General features: G+C 37.6%; 2 protein-coding genes across 2 annotated transcripts in view; both read left to right on the top strand.

The window, feature by feature from the left end:
* The window catches only part of LOC117983790 (uncharacterized), a 70,619-nt gene extending 45,410 nt beyond the window's left edge, over nucleotides 1–25,209 (top strand). The window contains exons 4-18 of the mRNA XM_034970411.2: nucleotides 6,703–6,892; nucleotides 7,498–7,588; nucleotides 8,022–8,147; nucleotides 8,990–9,238; nucleotides 9,692–9,806; nucleotides 10,557–10,664; nucleotides 11,287–11,388; nucleotides 11,730–11,816; nucleotides 13,239–13,352; nucleotides 13,673–13,838; nucleotides 14,591–14,727; nucleotides 15,317–15,422; nucleotides 16,444–16,562; nucleotides 16,803–17,034; nucleotides 18,074–25,209. Coding sequence (XP_034826302.1) covers nucleotides 6,703–6,892; nucleotides 7,498–7,588; nucleotides 8,022–8,147; nucleotides 8,990–9,238; nucleotides 9,692–9,806; nucleotides 10,557–10,664; nucleotides 11,287–11,388; nucleotides 11,730–11,816; nucleotides 13,239–13,352; nucleotides 13,673–13,838; nucleotides 14,591–14,727; nucleotides 15,317–15,422; nucleotides 16,444–16,562; nucleotides 16,803–17,034; nucleotides 18,074–18,202 — 2,071 coding nt within the window. The 3' untranslated portion in view covers nucleotides 18,203–25,209. The remainder of the gene's footprint in view (nucleotides 1–6,702; nucleotides 6,893–7,497; nucleotides 7,589–8,021; nucleotides 8,148–8,989; nucleotides 9,239–9,691; nucleotides 9,807–10,556; nucleotides 10,665–11,286; nucleotides 11,389–11,729; nucleotides 11,817–13,238; nucleotides 13,353–13,672; nucleotides 13,839–14,590; nucleotides 14,728–15,316; nucleotides 15,423–16,443; nucleotides 16,563–16,802; nucleotides 17,035–18,073) is intronic.
* An 817-nt stretch (nucleotides 25,210–26,026) lies between these two features.
* On the top strand, nucleotides 26,027–26,996 carry LOC117983951 (CCAAT/enhancer-binding protein homolog 2-like). The gene is made up of 2 exons (XM_034970592.2): nucleotides 26,027–26,499; nucleotides 26,736–26,996. The coding sequence occupies exons 1-2, from the start codon at nucleotides 26,386–26,388 to the stop codon at nucleotides 26,994–26,996; spliced, it is 375 nt and encodes a 124-aa protein (XP_034826483.1). The 5' UTR covers nucleotides 26,027–26,385.
* The last annotated feature ends 820 nt before the right edge of the window (nucleotides 26,997–27,816 follow it).

Raw genomic sequence — 27,816 nt, 5'->3', positions numbered from 1 at the left:
TCATCACAAGATAATATTATGGTTTGGAAAGATTCTGATGAATTTTAATAGATCTCCTCTTTGCAAAGGATTTGCTTTTGCGAGAAGCTTTTGCGAGTCTAAACCGTTTCTTTTTCCTCTTCCGCCAATCCATTTTTGTTTCTGTTACACGAAAACTCAAGTATATAATTAAATTGTCTAAGCACACAATATGACCTACATACTTATATTTGTAACTAGATGATACACGCGACTTCGTCCGCGAGGATATAGTGGTTTTTTAATCCCGCGAGAACTCTTTCAAAAGCGATCACTATTTCAAATTTCAGCCAAATCCGTCTTGTACTTTTTGCGTGAAAGGGTAACAAACCTATACACACACACACGCAGATACAAAATTTCGCCTTTATAATATAAGTGTGATTTGACAACCCTGACTTTCGGAATTCGGATAAGTCCAAATTATATTTTATTACTAGTTGATGCCCGCAACTTCGTCCGCGTGGAATTAGGTTTTTAAAAATCCCGTGGGAACTCTTTGATTTTCCGGGATAAAAAGTAGCCTATGTGTTAATTTAGGGTATACCCTAAATTAACATTTTTATCTATCTCCATTCCCAATTTCATCCAAAACCGTTCAGCCGTTTTTGTGTGATTGAGTAACAAACATCCAAACATCCAAACATCCACACACACACATCACTACACCTATTATAAATGTGAAAGTGTGTTTGTTTGTTGGTTTGTCCTTCAATCACGTCGCAACAGAGCAACGGATCGAAGTGATTTTTTGCATGGGTATGGTTGACCTGGAGAGTGACATAGGCTACTTTTTATCCCGGAAAATCAAAGAGTTTCCACGGGATTTTTAAAAATCTAATTCCACGCGTACGAAGTCGCGGGCATCACCTCATCATCATCATGATCAACCCATCGCCGGCTCACTACAGAGCAGGGGTCTCCTCTCAGAGTGAGAAGGGTTTTGGCCATAGTCTACCACGCTGGCCATGTGCGGATTGGTAGAATTCACACACCTTTGAGAACATTATGGAGGCATAACTCGGCATGCAGGTTTCCTCACGATGTTTTCCTTTACCGTTAAAGCAAGTGATATTTAATTAATTAAAACGCGTATAACTCCGAAAAGTTAGAGGTGCGTGCCCGGGATCGAACCCCCCGACCTCCGTTTAGAAGGCGGACGTCCTAACCACTAGGCTATCATAGCTTCACCTAGTTTATAATATTAGTAGGATATATGTAAACTACTACCACCAGCTGTCGATACGATGCATTCTAAAATAAATCGACCGACCGACCGACAGACCGACCGGCCAAGTACGAGTCAGACTCGCGCCCCGAGGTTTCCGTACTACAATAGTAAAATGTTTATCTCTAAATCTCTGTTTAGAGATAAGCATTTACAATGTAACTTAATTTATTACTACTATGTAACTAGAATTTCGGTACATATAAAAATGAATCGCTAAATGTGTTGCTGATCGCAAATCTCGAGAACAGCTGAACCGATTTCGTTAATTCTTTTTTTATAATATTCCTTGAAGTACGAATATGGTTCTTACGGAGAGAATTTTTTTAAAAAATTCCTGAAAAAGAATCGACTGTTAGGCGGTACGAAGTTCGCCGGGGCAGCTAGTGAAAAATAAAAATAAATAAATAGGTAAATAGTATTTTTTGACATTTTGCATGATAAATCAAAAACTATTTAGTATGCACTAGATGATGCCCGCAACTTCGTCCGCGTGGATTTAGGTTTTTTAAAAATCCCGTGGGAACTTTGATTTTCCGGGATCAAAAGTCAAAGTCAAATGATTTGTTCAAAATAGGTAATAAATTACTCTTTTCGATTGTCAGTTGTTGGATTTGTAAAATATAGTGGTGATAATTATTTCGCAAACGCTACGAGGGTTCCAAACGTGCCCAAGACTGAGAAGAGCCCACAGCTAACTCAGCCGGGTATTCTTTTTATTATCACCACTTTACAAAATCATAAATTAAACTTATTAGAACTATCACAAAGCCGAGCAACTCATTCCCAAGCTTGCTTATCATTTAAATAATCCTTTACAATGTAATAGGATTTTTTAATTAGTTTACGTTTTATGAAAACTTTGAACTTATGACAGTCACTTTGAACTTATGACAGTCACTTTTTTTTAATTTATTTATGTTTTTATATACGTACAATAAATTTTCAAAAATATATTGATTATGCACTGTCATAATTTTAACTTCTCTAAATTTAGTTCTCAGCGACTCTCGTGGTCCCATACTATATATGGCTCGAACAGCCCTTTTCTGCAGCACAAAAATAGAATTTATATCAGCAGCATTACCCCATAATAATTCCGTGGTGCCATCTGAATCAGGGTTTCTACTGAAAACCAGCGCTGTATGTTTTTGTACTTGTGCAAGACAATATGCATTTATGCTGAGTAGGGACCTTTTTTTTTGGGTTGTGCCACACATGACATACTTTATTCCGGCGTTTCTTCTACTTGAGGTTTTTTGACTTTATTACTCAAGTATAAGAGGCGCTGGGATAACCTAACCAGTTGGTAACTGGTAATGTGTGGTACAGCTTTAAAAAATAAACGTTTTTTCTTTTCTTTCTTTTTCTTTTCTAATAATATGCCATATGACATAATGCTGTGAAAGTAACTAAAATATACTAGTCTCGCCGTTTCTATGTCTGTCAACTGGCGAATCTTTTTTACCGCATATGCAGCAGAACTGTCTGTTCGATAAGTTATTTATATGAGAGCCCCATTGAAGTTTCGCATCTAACGTTATTTCCAGAAAAATAGCGGTATCCACTAAATCTTATTTATCATAAAAGTAGCCTATGTCCTTCCCCGGGATGCAAGCTATTTTTGTACCAAATTTCATCAAAATTGGTTAAATGGATGAGCTGTGAAAAGCTAGCAGACAGACAGACGGACAGATAGACAGATACACTTTCGCATTTATAATATTAGTATGGATAAAAATAAATAAAATCGGTTTTTGATGTACAAGTAAGGTCCTTTTATATGATATCACACTTGGTTTACTAATCTTACTTGAAAGTTGAAAATACTAACTATTCGTTAATGAACACATTTTTATTTATTTTTCGTGATGTAACCACAAATTCATTGTTTTCAGATTTTTCCCCTTACGTGTGTTATAACTGTTATAAGATCTACCTACCTGCCAAATTTTATCATTCTAGGTCAGTGGGAAGTACCCTACAGGTTTCTTGACAGACACACTGACAGACTGACAGATAGACAGACAGACAGACAACAAACTGATCCTATAAGGGTTCCCTTTTCCTTTTGAGGTACGGTATCCTAATGATCTCTCTTTTTGCACTGCATTTAATCTGAATCCAAGAATTCCCGATCCGAAATAGCCGTAAGCAAGACTGTATCGTCACTTACCACCAGGTGAGATTGTAGTCAAGGGCTAACTTGTATCTGAATAAATAAATAAAAAAGTACTATTTGTACGAAGCGTTGCGTACTTTATTTGTAAGACGGACAGACAGACAGACAACAAACTGATCCTATAAGGGTTCCTTTTTCCTTTTGAGGTACGGAATCCTAATGATCTCTCTTTTTGCACTGCATTTAACCTGAATCCAAGAATTTCCGATCCGAAATAGTCGTAAGCAAGACTGTATCGTCACCTACCAGGTGAGATTGCAGTCAAGGGCTAACTTGTATCTGAATCAATATTATTATTATTATTTTATTACTTATAATAAAACTGTAACAGGTGAAATTCTGTACATTGAAGATATTTTGAAATTTTTTTTTCGAGAGCACTCTATAATCGATACTAACCCAAAACTGGAATTTTTTTCATTTTTGTCTGTCTGTCTGTCTGTCTGTCTGTATCACGGCCGCGCATCACGCTGAAACTACTGAATGGATTCCAATGAAACTTGGTACGATTTGACGTCATACTATGAGGATATAGGATATAGGATACTTTTTATCCCGAAATTCAGCATGGTTCCCTTAGGAGAGGGGTTGAAAGTTAAAATGTATACTGAGCTGTAATTCATTAACGCGTAGTCCGATTTCATTCATTCTTTTTTGTTAGAAACCATACATGTTAAAACTTCAAGTTCCAACTTCTCAACCATCATCATAATAATGACGGGTAGCTTTTGTACTTTTGGATTTCAATCAGCTGTTTTAGGAATAGTTGATGTTGAATTGATATTAAAGGTACGCTTAGAATAAACTATCTCTGGTTTAGGTACCAAGCAACGACTTCATAATTCAACTCGATATCCCAACTCTTCAACCCTGATGATGCAGGGTATTGCACTCCTAAGCCACTGTTGATTGTGAGATAATATTGTAGATGCCAAACATATATACCATTATTGAACTTTAAGTTCCAACTCTTCAATACTGATGCTGCAGGGTACTGCACTCCTATTCTATGGGTTTTAGGAACTGTTGTTGGTGAATTAATATTGTACCATTTACTATTGTACCAAACCACGACTACATGGTTGAACTCCGTTCACAAAAATCCACGCACTCCATCGAAATCCTATTCTATTCCAAACTTATTCGCCAGCGTGACAGGAGTGGAGAAGGCGGATAGGGACGTGTGAGGGGTGCAACGGATCAACGTGATTTTTTCCATCATCATCAGCCTGCGGTCGTCCACTGTTGGACATAGGCTTTCCCTAAAGAGCGCCACCACACCCGGTCCTCAGCCTTCCTCACCTAGCCACTTCCCGCCAGCCTCTGTATATCGTCGGTCCATCGTGCTGGAAGGCGTCCCACACTACGCTTACTTATACCTACGCGGTCTCCACTCAAGAACTTTCCGGCTCCAACGGCCATCACCTCTACGACAGGCATGACCTGCCTTCTTTTATCCCAGAAAATAAAAGAGTTCCCACGGGCTTTTGAAAACCTACATCCACGCGGGCGAAGTCGCGGGCGTCAGCTAGTAAATAAATAAAAAAGTACTATTTGTACGAAGCGTTGCGTACTTTATTTGTAAGACGGACAGACAGACAGACAGACAGATAGACGGACAGACAGACAGACGGACAGACCGACAGACGAACAGACGGACAGACGGACGGGCAGACGGACCGATGGACGGACCGACAGACGCATGGACGGACGGACGGACGGACGGACGGACGGACGGACGGACAGACGGACGGACGGACAGACGGACCGACAGACAGACAGACAGAGGGTTCCGTTTTTTCCTTCTGAGGTACGGAACCCTAAAAATACAAAGAAATACCACCAGGTAGGTACCTACCTACCTATATTATTATACATATACAGGTACCTTTTTAGGGTTCCGTACTTTATAAGGAAAAAAGGGACCCTTAGGATCACTTCGTTGTCTGTCTGTCAGTCCGTCTCTCCGTCTGTGTCGTATCTGTCACACAAACCTATAGGATACTTCCCGTTGACCCAGAATCATGAAATTTAGTAGGTACGTAGGTCTTAGAGCACAAGTAAAGGAATAAATCCGAAAACCATAGATTTGTGATTACAACTTACAAAAAAAAATTAAAGTGTGTTAATGAAAAAATAATTAGTATTTTCAATTTTCAACGTATAATAAGTATACCAAGTGGTGTATTATATGAAAGGGCTTTACTGTATTGTGTGTATTCTAAAACACATTTTTATTTATTTTTATGCATAATAGTTTTTGATTTATGGAGCAAAATGTCAAAAAAATACCTGAGTACGGAACCCTTGGTGCGCGAGCAACTCGCACTTGGCCGGTTTTTTAAAATTAGATAAAATAAATAACTAAAAAAAGTTACTTACCTATTGTACTAGGACCACACGAGTAGATATCCCTACTAGGACCTCAACAACAAAGTCAGGTCAATAAACCAATGAATAAAATTGGTGTCCAAATTTCAAATTCCAGAGGTCAATGTACAAAATGCAATAAGTATTTGAAGGACTTATTGACTCTGCTCTGCTCAATCTTCTACACATTTGCATAGCCACTGAATAAAAATTAATTTTATAAAATCATTACGACTTTTGTTTTTGAAAACATATTAATAACAACAGTTGTCGTCATAGAAACCACAATATTACACGCGCAGCCGCGCGCCGCTGGGCTGGCCCTTCCCTCCGCCACCCGCGCGGTGTCTAATGTTTTGGGGTGAGAAGCATGATGATTTTAGCCGAAATCTAGCGCTTGAAAAGGGTTGAACAGTAGTTTGGGAAAAGTATTTTTGAGAAAAAACTACTGAATTTAGGTTTGTAAAGTAAAGTTATTTCAACTAATGAATAAATAAACTACGTGTAATGATAAATTGTTTTAGGATTTTCATATCCCTAATCTTATTTATTTACGCCCAAAGTTGTCATAGATTTAGTGTTAAAATAGGAATCTTTTGAGGCTCGTAACTTTTAAATCAATATTTTTTTCAATGTTTTAGATATCATTGAACCTAGATAATGACGAGATAAATCGATATAATTCTTAGTTTTGTGCGTACAATATCGAATATTGTTGTATTTTCCCTCCTACGTTTGTATGAAGAAAGCACCGAACTGAGCTGCCTTAATGGTATTATTCTGGTGACATTTTCTCTAATAAATAATAATAGGTAAAAGAATTCAGTAACATAATATTATCACCACCCCAACAAACTGCCGTCGCTTTTACCAATTAACTAATAATAATTTGATGTCATTTCAGACGTCGTCTAGCAGATTCGTTGTTCGCCAGTTTCAAGCTCCCTCGCAAGAAAGACATGGCGCAGCCGCGTTCTCTTATGCCGCAGCAGCAGCAGAAGCGGAAGTCGGCCGTGGAACTGCTGGCGGAATCCAAAGCGTTCTATGTTAAGTCTGAAACCGTATTGGATCGAAAGCAAGAACTGCCTTTGAGGGTAAGTGGAAAGAAATTTGACAACTTATTTTTCTCAGTTGGAAGAAAAATTACTTTTATAGCAGTTACGGCAATTTTATTAATGATGTAGATGTGTGATAGTCTCGTGGATAAGACGTCGACCACCTAGACAGGGGGTTCGGGGTCCGACTCCGAGTACGCACCTCTTACTTTTACGATCATGTGCGTTTTAAGTAATTAAATATGTATCACGTGTTTAACGGTGAGGAAATCTGCATGCCTGAGAGTTTTCCATAATGTTCTCAAAGTTATGTGAAGTCTGCCAATCTGCATTTGATTAGCGTGGTAGACTATGCCCAAACGTTTCTGATTCTGAGATGAGACCCGTGCTCAGAAGTGAGCCGCTTGATGATAATGTAGAGTGTAAATGTACCTACCAAATGATGAATTCTTAGATAAGGTCCGACCGCAAAACGTTGTGATGGTCTACCATAAATATCTTGAAGGTCTTAACCACGGTAGCGACGTGAAAGATTACTTGGCACAGGTTTTCAAGGACCAATTATAACATTTTTAGTTTAAAGTGCAAGAGTGTTTAGTCGGTATCTTATTCAGTAGTACCTACTTACAATATGAATCTTGCAGGTAAGCAGCGGGCTTAGTCAAGCGATAGCAGCCGGGGGCTGTCATCTAGTCAGTTCCGGCACTCTTAGCAATGAGGCCTGCTGTAATCCTTGTAAGTGGATTTCTCATATCATTATCGATTCTTAGAGACTCCTTGAGGACTACGATTCATATTAGTCCGCACTAAAACTCAACTGGATGAGTGGTCCAAAAGGTGTTTACAGTTCTGCCGTCCTTTAGCTAAAAAGCCAAGCTAAGTGCAAAATATATTTTTGAGCTATCGCCAAAAAACGTGGCAATTTTAAAAAGTAATTTTTCGAAAAAAAAAAATGCTTTATAGGACCAAGGTTGTTTCTAGTCTAGTCCTACGAAGTACCTATCCTCTTTTTTAAAAACATTACTAATGTTTTTGCCAATGGCTCATAACATATTTTTTGCCCTTAACGGCTTTTTATTTAAAGGATGGCAGCGAATTTTGCAGTGATATCAAATAAAGAAATCGAAAATACTGAAGTACTTAATAAACGTTTAATATCTTATTTCAGATGCAACGACTCGGATAGCTAGTACCAGAAGGGCGGTGAGCGCGGGCGAAGGTTTGCAGAACACGTTGCGAAGGTTGCTGGAACATTCTGATAGTAGAGAAAATGTCTACTCACCGGCTTATGTCTGTAAGTTGTAAAAAATAAACTAGAGAAGAAGGCAAAATAATAAACAGGAAGTAAAATAAGAGTTGAGACTACCTGTAACTAAAACTGAAAACATACTCAATCTCGAATAATATAGATAAATGGGTATCTAAGTATAGTTTTTTATATATATGTAGGCTCGCCGCCATTTAATTGTAAAGACTTTGCTCATTGAACATCGCGTCATCGTCCCCACCGTCATTGTGAGATTATAAAATGAGATGCGCAGTGTGTCTCGAGACATTATTCGTTTGGCTTTGGCCAGAGTCGCTTCTCAGTGGATACTATGTGTGTCGTACTGTAGGTTTTATTATTATCATTGTCGTTGTGACCTAATGTGGTTTCAGTTTGAGGTTATACTACTAGGTTGTGAAAGGTTGCTGTGAGTGTGTTTTGGCGATCTAGACAGGTTGTTTATCGGGTGAGTCCTTTTGTATCGTTCCAATTTGTATTAGACAAACGTGATCGTTGTAGTTGATGTTAATTGAACTAATTCTGGTGTGCTAGGTTAGCTGGTTGGTCTGGGACCGGTATGGGGACATGGTGGAGCCGGTCGCTAGGTAGGGTTAGGTTTACCTACGTCACGTTACGCTAGGCTAGTGGTTTTCACGTGTAATTAGTGAGTATTACAATGATTGTAATTGAAATTACTACCTTCTGATGTCAGCCATCCCCTTTGTTCTCCGACATATATACTAGTTTAATCTGCCTAACGTGTTAATGTTGCTAATAAATCTGGCTTGTTTTTAAAGGAAAGGCAGGAAATGTTCAAAAGCTATGACATTCAGGCTACATTATCATCTAAGGTCTGCAAATTTTTCCAGCGCAAAAAATGTTCTCCGAAGCTCGCTGGCTAAAGGATTCGTACCCAGAACGAGAGATACCCCGTTCCCAGCACACGTCCGGAACTTTTTCTGGGACCTCATCATCCGGAACTTCCGGTTCCAAACATAAATCGGAAGATAAGAGTCGGCCGGTGAATTTTGGAGATGCGAGAGTATTTTTTCCGGAATCTTTCGTAATACCACGACAGAGGCCTAGCGAAGTAGTTATCAAGAGTGCATATTCAATACGTAAGTCTAATAAAAGTATAATAAGTATTTTAGGTTTTAAAATATTATAGCTTTGAATTAATCATTGCATGGCATCGTTGTTGATGTAAAGGTTTAATATTTACGGAGAAATTAGCCCTCCTTGTGCTTCTCCACAAACTAACTATTTTATGCAGGATGTTGACCAGGACACAGTTTTTTTAGAATGTCAGTTTCACTTTATAATGCAGTTTTTTTAGAATAGAATAGAATTTATTTTGTTAACAAAATGGTCGAAAGTCACTGAGAAATCAGAATCAGAATTATTTTCGTGTTTTGACGAAGGCTTTCGACTCTGTACACCGTTACTAAAAAGTTACTGTGAGTATGACCCACTTCAAAAGGGTTCAAAAAGTTATCGAACCAGAACTGTTCTGCATAATCAAAGACTTTCAAGAGTGCTGTAACTAAAGTTACTTAACATGCCCTTTGCAGCAAGCCCCCAGTCAAGTCCGCATCAGTTACCAAACGACATCTCCCGCAGCGGCGATCAGTTGGAAGCCATCAGTCCTCCTGCTGAATATGCTCACTCCGCACCTAGATATATTAGGTCAGTACTTTTGACACTAACACTTTTGACGAGTTTTTGTATATTAATTAATATTTTTCCTTTGAATTATATACTAGGCTGTCATAATCAGTGAGAAGATTTTTAAAAATAAAAATAGCGAGCAAACGAGCAGGCGGGTCATCTAATAAGGGGTCACCGCCGCCCATGAATATTTGCAGCACTAGGGGAACCGTCAATGGTTGCCGGCCTTTCAGAAAGTTGATCCGTCCCTTCAATAACCCCACGTTGAAATCTTGTTGGAACACCGCCGAAGGGAGTTGGTTCTACAGTTCGCAGCGTGTAAAAAAGATCTGGCTCAACGGGCAGTCGAAAAGCTCGACGCACCCAGATTCTTTAACTATAACCATGCAATTTTTTTTTGCTATTTTATTTATTTTTATTTTTCATGTACCAAAATTGTAGTTACAAAGTAATAATAAATTAAGTTACATTGGAAATGCTTATCTCTAAACAGAGATTTCTTCCAGCTTCCCATTCAAATTTGTGAGTAAGGCGTATCAAGAAGTGGAATAGGTCTACGGTACTAGAATCTAATAAACTACATAAATATCTTATAATAAATACCCAAATCAACTTATATACAATAATAATACTTATAATAAATAATTAATCATAATAATACTTATAATAAATAATTTAAAAAAATCACGTTGATCCGTTGGGCAGTGATAGTAGACGTATATTCTTGAGTTTTACATCAATTACTCAAACCGATTTGATTGTTTTCAGATCAAATTCACATTCACAGCCGAGCGCACGTGAAGACGACAGCACAAATATTAACAGCCATAAATCGTTACCAGACTTGCATGCCCAGGCGCACGTCTATCCTGAACAGTAAGAACATCATAATTCACTTTCACCTAAACCTTTTTCATATTTTTTACAATAGAATAGAATAGAATACTATATTTTTATTCAAGTTTTAATTTACTACTGGTTCGGAATGCCTTTCCTACCGCGAAGAACCAGCAAGAAACTCGCCGGTTGCTCTTTTCAAACATAAAGACCGTAAATAAATAAAAAATATAAGTATATAAAACAAGAGTTGAGTGAGCCGCTTGATGATATAATATATATTCATTTAAGCTATAACATAATTTATCCCTTGATGTTTTCAACTGGAAAATTTTGACTAAGTATTAGTAGTACATACGTGCAAGATGATAAAATCTAGGTAGGTACCTACATAAAATTAGAAACTGACAACATGATGAGACATCACAAGATAGAAGTAAAGGATAGAAATAAAAGGAGGATAATTGCAGGGGAGGCCAACACCCATAAACAGTTGTAGCGCTCAAGGAAGTAAGGAAGAATATCCCTTTATGCTCCAACTGGAACAGTTCGTATCATTAGCACGTTAGCACGTCAGTAAGTGATTTACTCTGAGTATATACCTAATACAATGTTGGTCCTTCGAGCCGGATATCTGTAAGTACCTATGTCATTGTTGCAGTGTGAACGTAGTAGTGGGCACAGAGTCGATAGGACGGTCGCCGCGACGAAGGCGGCATTCGGCTCACCATCGTACTGCATCTTGTTCTTCTAAAGGAACAAGGTAACCGTTTAAAGTCTCATGATCAACACATCGCCGGCTCACTACAGAGCACGGGTCTCCTCTCAGAGTGAGAAGGGTTTTGGCCATGGTCTACCACGCTGGCCATGTGCGGATTGGTAGACTTCGCACACCTTTGAGAACATTATGGAGAACTCTCAGGCATGCAGGTTTCGTCACGATGTTTTCCTTTACCGTAAAATCAAGTTAATTACTAAAACGCACATAGCTCTGAAAAGTTAGAGGTGCGTGCCCGGAATCGAACCCCCGACCTCCGATTAGAAGGCGGACGTCCTGAGCTTGTACTAGTACTGTAGGCCGAGCTAATTTTTAGTCTGTTTCAGATCAAATCATTCATCTCTGATATCATCATGCGACGCATTCTCTGAGCACCCTTCGCCTGGTGAAGAAAATTATCAATCGTATAATAGGTAGGTGCATACATAAATAATTTTTTTTGGTAAGATTTGAAGCACAGATTAGAAGTCCCGCAACTTGCTATTGCCCTGGGAACATGTCTCAATAACTCAAATACTATACGGACAGGAAAACACCAGTATACGCTGCCTTTCTTGACCTTTTCAAGGCGTTTGATCTGGTCTGTTATGACAAACTATGGGAAAAGCTACAGAGCTTAAATGTGCCGTCAGAATTAATTGATATTCTAAAATATTGGTATAGCTCACAAACAAATAAGGTTAAGTGGGCCGATTCTTTTTCAGAGTCATATCGTCTTGAGTGTGGCGTTAGGCAGGGTGGATTAACATCTCCCGCTCTGTTTAACGTATATATAAACCAGCTGATCGATGAGCTCGGCAGTACTGGAATCGGCTTCTCGATTGATGGAATTTTAATCAATAATTTAAGTTACGCAGACGAGCTGAGCCCATCGATTAGCGCACTCAGAAGGCTCCTCAAGATATGCGAGTCCTATGCTGCGGCACACGGACTCGTATACAATGTAAAGAAGAGTGAGCTTCTGGTGTTTAAGAGCAAAGGGAACACTGTGGACGATATTCCGCCCGTAACCCTTAACGGAGTCTTACTTAAGAGAGTGACTGAATTCAAATATCTGGGGCACATTGTGACAGACGATATGTCTGACGTTAGAGACATAGAGAGGGAACGTAGGGCGTTGGCGGTCCGATGTAATATGCTAGCCCGGAGGTTTGCACGGTGTAATAGAGACGTAAAGCTCACTCTATTTAAAGCATATTGTCAGACATTTTACACGTGTAGCCTGTGGGTGACGTATACGCAGAAGGCCTACAACGACCTACGAGTGCAGTATAACAATGGTTTCAGAGTACTGATGGGGTTACCGCGCTGGTGCAGTGCGTCACAGATGTTTGCGGAGGCTCACACAGATGATTTTTACGCGATTGTGAGAAAAAGAGCTGCATCTGTGATGAGCAGGGTGCGTGGGAGCTCCAACAGTATTCTGAGAACATTGGCTGCAAAGTGGGAAAACCCTTTTATGAAACACTGGGTGTACATACACATGAACACCAAGTGGTCAAGGGGGTATATGAATTGATTATAAATTGAATTAATTAATAATAATAATTGTAATTTTATTTAGTTACTAACATAGTTAATAAGGTCTTCTGTTACTAACACATTATGGATGAAACATCTGAAATAAAATAAATAATAATAATAATAAATAATAATCACATCGAAATGACTTCATTTTGACGTTAGCCGAAATAAAAACATACCATCAGCTCGAAACTTCTGTCTAGTGCTGACGGCACTGAAATGGCGGCCACGCGCATTAGCAATTTGCCGGACTTATACCTACCTCAATTATGAATTTCCGTATGATTTACTTGAAAAAATATTGTTTGTAGCCGTTGCGGCTCGTCATTTGCTCGAGATTCGGGCGGCTCCAGCGGCCATTACACGCAGCGCAGCGCCCCGCCTCACGCGCGAGACAACGCCAATACGCACCATGAAAGAAACAGGTTTGTGCGGTATACCCTACCCGCGAAAATAAGTTATTATAGCGCTCTCTCTCTTACGTAATCCCATACGAAAAATTTGTCTTTCTGTTCTGAGTTCTGAGAAATTATAAAAAAAGCCTATATTTTCCGCTTGGTATAAGTATTTTTCCAACAGTTGCACCCTTGGGATTTTTACGCTTGAAGCGGCTGCTCAGTTCACACTATGTAGGGGGCCGGCCCTAGTCCTAAGGTGCTTGTAATGGCCACATGATATTATTTAGGCAGGCATTTTGAAGACTGCAAGTGCATGACGGTTAACAATACCTATGATTTTATTACAGAGGCTACGCGTCATGGCAAGCCAACAACGGCAGTACCCTGGAGCAGTGCTATGTGTCGGCGCCGCCGCAGTTCCAGGACGGCGCGCCCTCGCCGCCGCCGCCCTACCCGCCGCACCCACACCCGCACCCACACCCGCCGCACCCGCGCGTCGGCATACACTTCCAAGTGAGCAAAAACTGCCTTACCAAGTGTTCCGATCTACTTGTATCGTTCGTCGACGTCCTTCTGTAAATATCGCGTTTGCTACGCTCTCGCCTCGCTTTAGTTGTTTTAATACTTTATCATTTTGCTTCACCACATAAAATACAGGATCGCATCACATCATTCTATCATTTTCACAGATCATTTTGCAACGCACTAAGACTGGCGGGGTGCGACTGTTCATTTGCTGTCTCTCTTCTTCTTCTTCTTATTTTGCTTTGTGGCTATTGCTGTCTCTCTCTAGCCGCTGTTACATGTGACGTTTGACGTTTGACAGCAATAATCGCGAGATTTACGCCTGTCGCAAGCCTGTCGCGAGATACATAATCACCCCGCGGATATTATGTATGTCCACTCCTATGTTACTACTTCAATCATCAAAAAGGGACAAAAGGATTACAAAACGGAACTGAACTGCTAAACACTTACCCTCTAACAAATAAACCTGGAATAGCGGTGGAATAGTTATACTCTGTTTTGTCTTTTTCCTTCAAATGTCAAATTACTGATGACAGAGAAAGACAAAACAGAGTATAACTATTCCACCGCTATTCCAGGTTTATTTGTTAGAGGGTTAAATTTTGAGGTTTCTTTTTTCGGAGCTGTTTGGTGGCGAAACTTAAGCCACAAATTAGGGGGAATTCAATCTAAGGAATCATGGCAAGGCATCTGCAATGAATTTCTCTGACTGATCTGAACTCGTATTTTTGGTGTAGGCGAGCGCACCTCCTCCCCAGTTCCAAGATGAACCGCCGCTGTACGACTACGGAGACTACGACTGCACGTACAAAGCCCCGCTCAAGTGCCTCAACGTGGGCAGGAAGGAGTACGCCAACACCAGGGAGTATACCAGGTAATTCATCCATTGAAACCACTTTACTTTTGCGATTTCTCCCAATTTATTCAGATCACTTATTATTTGTCAACTATTACATAATATCTAAGAAATAAGTTGCTAATTGCTAATGCGCGTGGCCGGCATTTTAGTGACGTCAGCACTAGACTGAAGTTTCGAGCTGATGGTATATTTTTATTTCGGCTGACGTCAAAATGACGTCATTTCGATGTTAATGAGACATGGTTCCAGCGCAATAGCAATTTGCGGGACTTATACTGATAGATGTTTAGACATCTTTAACTAGCAAGACAGGATTTGGTCCCTTGACTGCGCAACAATTGTGCCAGAGCAAAGTTATCGTTCTGAGTTATACTACTGAACGTACTATTTTCTCAACTAGCATGTAGTCTAGTTGAGAAAATAGTTAGTACGTTCACACTCGAAATCAATAAAAATCCGCTTGACATTAAAATTAAGTAAATTGATAAAGGATTATTGCATATTCATAATGTTATTATGGTTTGGTTCTGAAGATATCATGATCAGTCAGTGACCGGTATTTGATATTCGTTCACATTATATTTATTCTTTCTCTCATTATCAGATACCACGAACCAAGTACGGAGCTGATCAGCAAACAGCCGCAGTATCAGGAACCGCGCATGCGACCGCGCGTTGATGACAAGCAGGAGTATGTGAATACTGCGCAGGTAAACTATTTCATAACAATTTGAAAGCAAAAGGCGTTTATTTACCAAACTGTGCCGCACATCACATCTTATAACTAAGAGCTGGTTATTCCGGCGCTTCTTTCACCTGAGCATACGCCCAACGCGCTTCAAGCAAAAGAACCGAAACCCGAAAATCCCGAAAGTCTCCGTATTCCCTCAGTGAACAATGAGCATTCCTGAAGTGATACCTGTTATACGTGTACCACTTCCCAAAAATTATAAAACAAAAAACAAAAAAAAAACATAGTGAACGAATTTAAATAGCCATATATATCGGTTCCTTGTTCTAAATCGATTGTGTGTTGTATAGCACTACTGGCGCCATCTAGTTCACGATGTTACAAAATAATGCCAATCTCTGGTCACTTTCACGCGGACTACAGTGCTTGCGTAATGCGTACAGTACGCGGCCAAAAGTGATGAACATCGATCTTTAGAAAGAGACAGTCAGCTAATTTCGGCTTCGTAGAAATCTTTGTCGCAAGCTACCTATATGACGTTTTGTCAGTCGTTGTTCAAGTGCGATGGAGTGCGGTCACTACCAGTACCCGTAGTATAAGATTTTAGGTCTCACCAAACGTTGCTAGAATTCGAGAATCGAAACACAATAACATCAAAGTAAAATGGACCTAAACTGCCTTGAATTGAAGTCAAAATTTCAATGCCACTGATTTTAATTATGCTGTACCTATACCTTGTCGCACAAGAACATACAGCGCTGATTTTCAGCTAGTTCCCTGAACCGGGTGACGCCACGGAATCATAAACTATCAACTACTAACAATAATTCTACATTACTAATTATATTAACAAAGTTAATTTAATTTAACCTATATAGCTTTAATTACCTCATCATCAGTAAGTTATTATTAGTGCCAGTATCGTCGTCGTCAGCTGATAGACGCTGTCAGTCAGTTTCTCCTTCTATACTTAGATAGTTTCTATGGATTGCATTGGTCCTTCGAGCCGGATAAGACAAAATGGTTTTTTTTTCTTCCAGATCTGTCCGCCAGAGGAAGTGACGTCACCGCTTGGCACATTTAAACGTCAAAGGTGCCTTCGATACAAGCAAAGGCGGCCAAGACCTATACTGCGCTCCAAATCAGATATATCTGACAGGTTTGTGGCTCTATAAGGTTTTTAAATATGTAATTAGTTTTTCAGCTGAAATACTTAATCATTTGTTGTTATTATCTTGCTTTTGACGCCCAATTTTTCTGTCACTTTTTAGGTTATGTTGAAGACCATTTAAATAGTTATTCCTCGAAATATTAATAAATTCCCTTGCGACACAGAACGTTTTTGGACCATTTGGGACATTTTGAACACTTTTTGTAAAGCGCAATAACATTGTTTTAGATACAGACGCACAGACGGCCGTAGCCCAGCCTCTGCGCCGTGCGACGAAGAAGATTCTCCAGATAGTCCATCCGGAGAATCAGTGAGGCTGCAGCAGTTCTTCGATTATTTGGGCATGGACTCGAGACAGTACGATGGACTTATCAAAGACGGGGATGAAGACAGTCCGGTGTTCTTCTCGTCTGCGTCTACTGTGGACTCTAATCAGTTGGCTGCTGCTGCGGACTATACGGTAAGTGGACTATTTGGGCACGGACTCGAGACTACATGACCTTATCAAGGATAGGGATGAATGACAGTCCGGTGTTCTCGTCTGCGTCTACTGTGGACTCTAATCAGTTGGCTGCTGCTGCGGACTATACGGTAAGTGGACTATTTGGGCACGGACTCGAGACTACATGACCTTATCAAGGATAGGGATGAATGACAGTCCGGTGTTCCCGTCTGCGTCTACTGTGGACTCTAATCAGTTGGCTGCTGCTGCGGACTATACGGTAAGTGGACTATTTGGGCACGGACTCGAGACTACATGACCTTATCAAGGATAGGGATGAATGACAGTCCGGTGTTCCCGTCTGCGTCTACTGTGGACTCTAATCAGTTGGCTGCTGCTGCGGACTATACGGTAAGTGGACTATTTGGGCACGGACTCGAGACTACATGACCTTATCAAGGATAGGGATGAATGACAGTCCGGTGTTCTCGTCTGCGTCTACTGTGGACTCTAATCAGTTGGCTGCTGCTGCGGACTATACGGTAAGTGGACTCGAGACTACATGGCCTTATCAAGGACGGGGATGAAGGCAGTCCGGCGTTCTTCTCGCCTGCCTTCTACTGTGGACTCTAATCAGTTGGCTGCTGTGGACTATACAGTAAGTGGACTATTTGGACATGGACTCGAGACTACGATGGACTTATTAAAGACGAGTATGAAGACAGTCCCATGATTTCTAATCAAAAATCAAGAATGGAGACAATTTTAATTATTTTAGACAACATTAAGTAGCATAAGTAGAGAGTTATTATAGACATTTTTGGTTTTTCCCCTTTTTGGAATAGATATTTCTGAAAATGACAACAAATATATTAACAGCAAAATAAATGTATTTTAATTTAAATTTGTATTTAAGTCAATCAGTAAAAAAGTAGTGACTGCTGTGCTGTTCCACCGGTACTGTTATTTTTATATAGGCCATAACAGCCTTAATTATTTCAGCTTATTTTGTGTATAATTTTCTCCAATAAGTAATACTTATATTTATTTTGTACAGGTTCAAGGACCGGGAGTCCAAAAGCAGATCTATCGGAACACCGAGCCGCCGAGTGTGGTGGAACGAAATGCAAGAATTATCAAATGGCTGTGTCAGTGTCGTAAAGCTCAAATACAACCGCCTCAGTAGATAACGATTTAAACATAAGTTACATACGTTATTTGACAAACGATAAGGTCTTTTAAGATCTTTTAAGTTGTATAAGTATTTACCTAGATTTGTTTGATATTGATATCATATGAAGAAGAGCGGTTTTAAAAATTTGACGGTTATCGCGTTTTAAATAATTCGACAAGACAACAACTAAAGAATCTAAACTTGTAGGACTTTTTAATTGTCGCAGTACGATGTTCCTATCAAAAATTGATAATAAACTACCAGTGCCCTGTTTATCAAACATTACAAGTCTACAAGCTCACAAGTTACAAGTTACAAGAACTTTTTTACAAACTCTTGTAAATTATGTTTATCAAATAATTTCACAAGACTTGTAGGATTTTACAAGACTTGTAGAACTTGTTTTTTTAATTTAGAACACTTTATTTTTGCTAAATTGCAAAATAATTTTTCAACCGTAATAAATGTCGATAAAATAGAAATTATACGGTACCATAACTAGTCAAGTTATTGTTAAAAATAATTTTTTTTTTTTCAAATAATTTAATTTTGTGTTAAATAACCTATTTGTAAAACCTGTTGCTTCTTATTTTATTTACCTACCTACTTTTATTTATTCTATTTCGGTACATCAACAGGAAGTACCTACACAAAAAGTTTAAATTAAAAATATTACATTATTTTTCGTGAATTAAGGTTAGACTTAAAATTTGGAAAAATAGATAGACTTTAAAAATTTTCGCTATTCGAATTACACTGCAAAGATGGCGAAATCTGATTCGAAAGTTACAATTATTCTTCAATTAATTCGTGACAAAAAAGATATTTTATTTGGCGCATTTACTGATAAATTATCTAAAGACCCAAAAATAGCAGAGTGGAAAGAGATACTATTGCTATGTCAGTCGCTTGGACTTGTATCTACCGAAAAAGATTATGCCAGTATACTCGTATGTACATGAGACACGTTTTGGTCAAATTTAAAAAGAGCAGCATTGATAAGTTTAATAAAATTACACCTTTGAATTATTTTATAGTTATTTTACCTATTTACTACTAGGTACTAGATAATTTAATTATTCTTTTATACAATATCATACTTGCATACAACTTGTAAAATAAATTAAGAGTCAACGGAGGCTCTACAACTTTTTCGCTACAAGTTACAAGCTACAAGCTACAAAGGCATTTTTGATGAACAAAACCACAAATACAAGTGTGAAAAACACTTGTATTACAAGTGATATTACTTGTAGCTTGTAGTTTACAAGTGTAGTTTTGATAAACGCATTCTTGTAAAAATGCACAAATTTACAAGAGAAACGCTTGTAATACAAGACTTGTAACGTTTGATAAACAGGGCACAGGTGTCAAGAGAATTAATAAATGGCATCTTTTTCGTGTGAATTTAGTGTTGCCAACTTTTGTGTACAACTTTGTACCAAATACATATTATCCGCGAGTGAATTTCAATAAAATTGACTTCCATAATCTATTCAATTAGGTTTGGCTGGTAAACGAAGAAAAATAAATAAATAAGCATTAAGTTTTGCGTTGAAAAACATTTCGTGAAATCGATATTATAATAGTTCGTATGATTGATGAAGATGTGATGATAAGTAACGAAAACGATAATTATTTTACAATAATAGCTGATGTTTCGAATATCGACTGTTAATTATATAAGTGACCCTACTTGTTCACTAGTTTAGGCAGATTAAATTAAAATCTTACTTTAATAATAATTACATAATATATTAATTACATTAAGTAAGTATATCGAATTAAGCTGAAGTACAATTGCCAACATTTTCATTAAGAATAATGTTATATATTTCTAATATTACGTCTTGATAACTTTTGAACTAGGAAAAGATTTTACTAAAATAAATTGACAGATTAAAGCCAATATAGTTCAAATTGTTATTTAGGTAAACGTTATAATACTGCTTCTTTACTTAGAAAGGCACTTGTTATTTTAAATCTGTTGGATAATCAAAATATTTGTTTATGAATAATCTAGTCAAATTTTTTTTAAGTTAATGCAAGCGTTGGCACTGCAGTTCAGCACCGTTTGTAAACCTTTATGATAAATAGTTTTACAACTGTCACATTAATTTCAAAGATAGAAACTTTCTTGCACTATCGCTAGAAATACTGATAGTATTTTGTAAAGGGTTTTGGTAGGAATAAATTTGCATTTGCAAAGATCAAGCTACCCTCGACAGTCCTGGCTTACGAAAAGAGACTGGAAAAGCGCAATACTTTAGAATTACTTATTTTTATTTCTCTCCTATCAAATTAGGTTATTCCAGGTCTGTCATACTAATTTCAGAGCTGCCATACTGATAATTTTAAATTTGCCGCGCTTTTCCAGTCTCTACTTTCGTTAGCCAAACTCTATTTCAAATTATTTCATCAGTAATTATTATTTTAGTAGGTAGGTAAAGCTATTTATGGTAAAGATTTATGAAATAAATTAACTCTCGATATAGATAGAAGGTGTGTAAGTAATAGGTATCAGGGGCACCTTAAAGCCCCCGCCAAGACGACACTATAATATTTTTGAACAAATTAAAAAGTAGGTAAATAAAAGTTCGATAAAAAATTATTGAAGATATTTTCATCTTTTAAACTATGTACAATATGCGAGCTTAGATAGGAGCCTTTCAAAAATGGAATACAAATTCTGGGCTCAAAAATCGATATTACCAACTCGTTAGATGTCGCTAGTAAAATAATATTTCAACACTTATATAAACACTAGAATCTGGCTAGCGAAAGAAGAGACTGTAAAAGCGCGGCAAATTCAAATATCAGTATGGCAGTCCCAAAATTAGTATGACAGACCTGGAATAACCTAATTTGATACTTAAGAATTCTTTATTTTTATTTCTGTTTTATCAAATTAGGTTATTACAGGTCTATCATACTATTTTTGTGGCTGCCATACTGATATTTTTTGAATTTGCTGCACCTTTCCGGTCTCTTCTTTTGTTAGACAGACTATATCTAAAAAAAAATTGACTATTGACTAACATTTGTTTAAAAGTTGTTTTAACACCGAAAATAGCTGCTAGTTTAACTATTATCGCATTAATTGATGTTCGTATAGTTTCTGGTACATATAAAAGCGATAGAACAAAACTTGTTTACAAATATTTACTATGGTCTGCTCACGGATAGGTATAGAAAGTAATAATTCTTAAATTAGTACTTAAAATTTCTTTGAGTCTGCTGTAACGATAAGTTCAATTCAAACACCGTTGTTATGTTGCTACCTATACTTTAATACATGTATTTGATTCAGTTTCGCAAGAAATATTTGTGTCTTAAAAATTCTAAATTGGTACTGTATGTTGTATAAGAGTATAAAAATATACAATGTGCTTACATTTTGATCTAAGAATGTATGTACTTAAAATTATTATTTATCTCCGTTTTTTGATAATAATTAATTATAATGAATATTAAAAAGTTTATTGTAATAAATTATAAGCCAAATATTAATTGATCTTTTAATATATTTAATTTCTTGTTTGGCGTGTTTCCTCAGAAACCATTATAATTATATTAATATGTTGTTGTTATTAGTATGTCTATTGCATTTCAGTTTTATAATAATTATGTATTTTCAAAAGAGGTTCCTGTTACGGATTTGTCATTATATTTACATAGAGTTAGATAATTTTGAATTAATATTTATAGTGTAAATTAAGATGAAAAAAATATTATCATGGGCGTAGACGAAAAATGTGGCCCGGGCGATTTTAAAAGTTTTTGGCACTATTCTACTTTTGTTATTTAAATATTTCTAGTGGATGACTCAAAAAAAACCGCTAGTAGGTCCTCCAGGGTACCTCATAGCTATGCCACAGAATACTAATAATTTGGTAATTAACATCTTGAGAATCGGGAGCATAAATTGGATGCATCATAATTAAAACGTGTATTGGTGCTAATAATAATACAAATGTTAGCGCTTTTAGCCCTCGTTCACACGGTCATTCATCTAAGACGCGTTCAAAAGCGTTAGACCAAACTGTGCCAAATTGTGGTTGTACCAAATGGGTAAGTTTGCAATCGATGTGTACACAAGTCATCGGTGTTCTTCTAAGGTTTATTAGGAAATCCAATTCGAATCGAAATTCGATTCGAATGATAGGTAATAATCAAATTCGTCAAGTGTGTTGTCTATCATTTTACACTTTTTAATATGTGTTAGAAAAGCATCCATGTGAACGAAGAGCTTTATATATTCTTCTGGGACACAATAATTAGAAGAGTTGATTGTATGATTGACGAACTTAAAATATTATTTTATGTGACTGACGCGTAATAAATAAAAGTAATAGATTTATTGTTGGAAGCAAACATCTCCAGTATTTATTTGTCGACAGTCGATCCACCTTCACAAAGCTCTGTTTTGATATAGAATGGTACACTTTATGTAGCTATACATGCCAAACTGTATATTTACTTTTAAAACTTAACTATATATGGACTTCTAACCAAGCAAAGTTTTTAGGAGGGAAAGTGGAAACAGTTATACTTATATAACACATCACTTGACTTGACGTCACGCAATCATCAATCACGATGAGCCAAATCAAATCGTGGTACTTATTTTATCTGGGTAATAATTTGTTCTATGACAAAGAAGCAGCCCCAATCTCTACGGAGACTAACAATTACGTAGGATATTATAGTGCATAAATGTGTAGTGTGTACACAACACAGGTGCACTCTCTATTCCCTCATTCATAGTCCGATGAGAAACGGCAATCTGACACGCTCAGGTGCAGGACACAGGTGCTCAGGGCTTTTGTGTGCCCCAACGCACATGGATGTAACACCGCCAATTTTCCAACTCGGGGCTGCTACAAATAATTTTTTGGCTCGACCCAGCACAAACTTAAGGTTTCATGATTCGCGCCGAATAAGCTAGCCATTAGATCAACGAGGTATGAATTAGAAAACCTGATATAACGAGAGGCCAATAAATAATTAATGTCTGTAGTACGTTCCTGCTACGCCGTAAACGTGGCATCATGTCAGGTGACAATGAGACAGAACTATTTAAGATGTAATACTTTAAGCCAATAGCTGGGAGAGAAATATGACAATATCAAAATAAAACGAAATAATTCTAAAGCAAATATTAGTTATACTTAATTAATGGTAATTCCGATGTAACACAATAATTAATGGTCTAATTGTAAATAAATTTACACAGGTCTTGTTTCGCTTGTTTATCTATCGTAGAAATAGAGTTTGAATGACCGCTTTTTTTAATGTTCCATAAAACTACAATCTTATAAAAATGTCATATTAATGTTATACAGTTAAGTTGACAAAAAAATACATCTTATAATATGTCCCGCAACATATCATCTAATGGACATCGGATGTTTTTCTTCGTACAATTTTCTATTTTTATTTGTTTTTTTTACCTATTTCATATTACTATTGGGACTGTAACAACTATTACCTACTAGAGTCTGACTAGCGAAAGAAGAGACTGGAAAAGCGCGGCAAATTAAACAAATATTAGTATGGCAGCCCCTAAATTAGTATGACAGACTTGGAATAACCTAATAGGGTGCGTTAGAATTACTTATTTTTATTTTTGTTCTATCAAATTAGGTTATTCCAAGTCTGTCATACTAATTTCAGAGCTGCCATACTGATATTTTAAATTTGCCGCGATTTTCTAGATTCCTTCGTTAGCCAGACTCTAATCAATACTTAGGTGTATAAAAATGATTTATTTTTGTTATTAAATTCTGAGGGCTTACTTACTAAGAGATGTGTTGTTACCTACTACTTTGTCATTTCTTTTATATTACACGCATTTACGTTTGTGTTAAGTAAATACTGCAGCATTTATAAAAAGACTGCCATTTTCGTTCCCAATTTGTTATTTCTGTGATATACTATCATATAACTTAAATAGTGTGTCAGTCTGTATCACTATAAATAATCCAGAATTTTGTAATGTTCATGTTTTTATCATACATTTAAACAGTTTTAAATGGATCACAATACAAAGAATGTTGCGTCTGCGTCTCTTCGAAGTCCGTCATTGTAATGTGGGTAAGACTTTACTTCGACAAAATGATTATTTATATTTCATTTAGGCCCGGCGCCCATCATCGGCATCGGCACGACTGAGGATTTTAGGTGGCAAATAGCAATATACATTAACATAATGACAATAAAGTAGAAATTTCCATTATATATGGTCGTTATAATAAAAATACCGCTTCGGTATGCTTGAGGCTGCTGTATCGGCAGCCTTAAGAATGCTTCGGGATGCTTCGGCATCCTTCGGTACGCCGCCGGCGCCGAGGCACCACTCGGGGATAGCTTCCAAAGGTTGTTCACCCAAAATCTTCTTGATTGATTAGATTTCTCTTCCTCTTCAGCAAGAGCTGCTATGAGCACTAGATCCCAGTCCACCATATTAAATACAACTCAGACAACTAGCTTGTAACAACTCTGAGACTGTTTTGACGAGAAATACGATATTGAGACGCTTTGGCAAGCTACAGGACGGTGCGGCATGCTGTAGGACGCCTCGTCATCCCTAAGAACGTTGCAGCATGCCAAAGCATAGTTTCCGACAGTGTGCGCTTGCATGTAGGATGCCGAAGGATCCTGTTCCTTGCCGATGCCGATAATGGGCGCCGGGCCTTACTTGTGAATGTCATTCACAGTAGTAAAAGCTAAGTAAAAGAGATTAAATTAATTAGGCCTTAGATCGTCCGTTTCAAAGTAATCATAATTTTACTGCATTACTGCAACATTCTTTGTGTATTGATCCTTTAGGTGTGAATGGTTAACCGATTATGTAGTAAGACGAAGTAGAATTCTTTTTTCTTGGTATTGAGTACTAAAATGGTTAGCGACAGTATTAGATTGTTTAGCATGGGATGCTTCCATTATTTGTGTAAATAAGATTTACGTACTTTGTTAGGATTTTAACGTAAAGAAAGAACTATATTGTGGTCTGATGAGCAATGTGTTTTATTTTATAACGCCCTCTATCCCCACTTGTGAAGCTAGTTACTTTCTTAAAGTGAGAAGAAAATATCTTCTTTATAAATCTCAGTTGCCCGAAAATTAAAGGCACATGCGTAATACAAAACCACTATGCCGCTGGTAACCATGACCAGTCAATAGGTGGCTGCATTCCGAAAGACCTGCGGCCTGCGGGTGATTTGCTAACTCGGTGTCTAAAGTCGGCTGCTGCGCCATTTTATCGTATTTGCTAACACATACATGTACAGTACGCGGCAGAAAATAATGTACATTGGACTTTAGAAAGTGACAGCTGTTTTATAAAGCGTTGCCTCTGTCGTTAAGACCGACAAAACGTCACATAGTTGTGAGTGACAGAGACAACGCTCTACAAAGCCGCATTATAAAGGTCGATGTACATTATTTTCTGCCGCCTGCTGTAGACTCTTGAGTTAGCGAATGAGGCTGAAAACAAAGATCAATTCAATCGTCTAGACTCTAGATCTATTATATCGGTGCCTAGGTCACATATCTTCGGTTTTCCCGTGATAAGGTTCTTCTTGCAATAGCTAAAATAAAAAACTACCGTTTATCGAACTTTTTTTGTTTTGGCAACTTTTATATTGATTTCAAAACCATAGACTAGAAGTACTGGGAACGTCAATTTCAAACCTTTTATCTTTTATGTGATTTCAAAGAAGTTGGTGTTGACGTCAAAGTACGTCACCAGCGTCACACGGTCACAGTGACGTTAATCAAGTAAATTATTTTCGTAAATCGAATTCGTAAATGTTTACGATCGCAAGTCAGGTATACATATTAATCTATGATCGCAAGTGTTTACGGTTAATTATTGAAGTTACTTAAAATATACATGCGTTCCATAAAAATATTGACTCTTAATTTTATTGAGCTGTAAGCATTTATTTTAAATACGACATGATAAGATAACACATACGACGAGTGTCAAATAAATAGTGAAAGGTTACACAAGAGTAACAACAAAATTGTGGTGCAATTTTATCATAATCAGGAATAATAATTGCGTCATTCATCGCAAAAAAACTTTAGTTCTATACGTCTGTAAGGTATACGAATTGCGTCCGTTCACTATCAGTTTGGAGAGGATTGTGTTCGGATATATGCAAACGGAGTGTTAGTAAATATTTTTGATGATATTAGAGGACTCCTGGGATATGCCGCCTGAAAAGCGCGGAAGGCGAGGAGTTAGCGACGCGGACGACGAAGACGACGACTACAGACGAAAGCGAGACCGTAATAATGAGGTAAGATCACAGTCAAATAGTCTTACAAGTAAATTGTAAAGTTCAAACAATTTCATAAGCTTACATTTACAAAGATATGCCTGAAACTACTGAAGCCATAAATACAGCTTATCTATAAAGTGCATTATTATTTTTAACTAGAGTTTGCCCGCGACTTCGTACGCGTGTAAAGCTTACTGTACACAATCAACAATATCTTAGTACAAAAAGTAAATAAACCTTTAATCTTCTTCCAGGCAGTCAAAAAGAGTAGATACAAGTCAAAACAGCGAACACAAGAAACATTTACAAGAGTCAACAAACTAAAGGCAGAGAATCAAGCGCTCGAGGAAAAAGTTAAAACTCTGACAAAGGATCTACAATTCCTCAAGGAACTGTTCATGGAGTATGCTTCCAATAGTGATAACCCAAAGTTTGAGGGCATAGATCTAGAGAAACTGCTGGAAGATGTGCCAGATGACAAAAAAGGTAGTAGCAGTAAATCATCATCATCATAAGCATCATGTTTTAAAGGAAAACATGATGACATCATAATAATTAAGCACTGTCTGGTTATTGTATAGGACTAGAGAGAGACAAATCGAATGGAACTTTGCTAGACATATGACAAGTTAAAATGTATGGAAAGCGCCATATATGTGTGGATAAGACCATCTTTCTATGCCACTGTGCATTGTTTATTCAGGACTTTATTATGTGCACCGGTACCCAAGTTATACACCTTCAATCTTTGTTCTAATTTCTATAAATTTGTAGCCTGTAAAATCTACTTAGGAAGCTTCTAGTTTTAGGCACATAATTGGTTACACCTAGTACAGTACAAGTATAGTCGGCGAAAGGTCGAGATGGCAATCGGGGTATGAGACAGGGGACATCCCGCACCCGCACGACACCCGCGCTCGCCCTCGTCGGATTAGCACGGGGGGTGTGCGGGGCGTTCCCTCCCTGATTGCCATCTCGACCTGCCGCGTACTATAGTTAATCAACAGCTTGAGGTGTAACTGTAGTTTTTAAGTCTATTATAGATAAAATAATAAAGCACATTTCAGTTTGACTAGTAAACTATGGTGATCTCAAAGGTCGAGTTCTTAGCACTTGCACTATAACTTGGAATTTAATTATAACTAGCCCACGATTTTATTGGTGTAATATAATTTATAGCTTAAAGCTCTCATCTATCTCACTAAAATCCACTTATAGATATAAGTGGATTTTTGGAATAGGCTTAATATTATTACTAAGAGATGAATGTACAAAAGTATCAAGAATAGAAAAAAATTAGTACCTATTAAAAAGTTGTATCCAATAAATTACTTT

Source organism: Maniola hyperantus, chromosome 7 (genome assembly GCF_902806685.2).
Source record: "Maniola hyperantus chromosome 7, iAphHyp1.2, whole genome shotgun sequence".
NCBI classification, from domain to species: Eukaryota; Metazoa; Arthropoda; class Insecta; order Lepidoptera; family Nymphalidae; genus Maniola; species Maniola hyperantus.
Note: the sequence above shows the minus strand (reverse complement) of the source record. Positions and strands in the feature narration are given on the sequence as shown.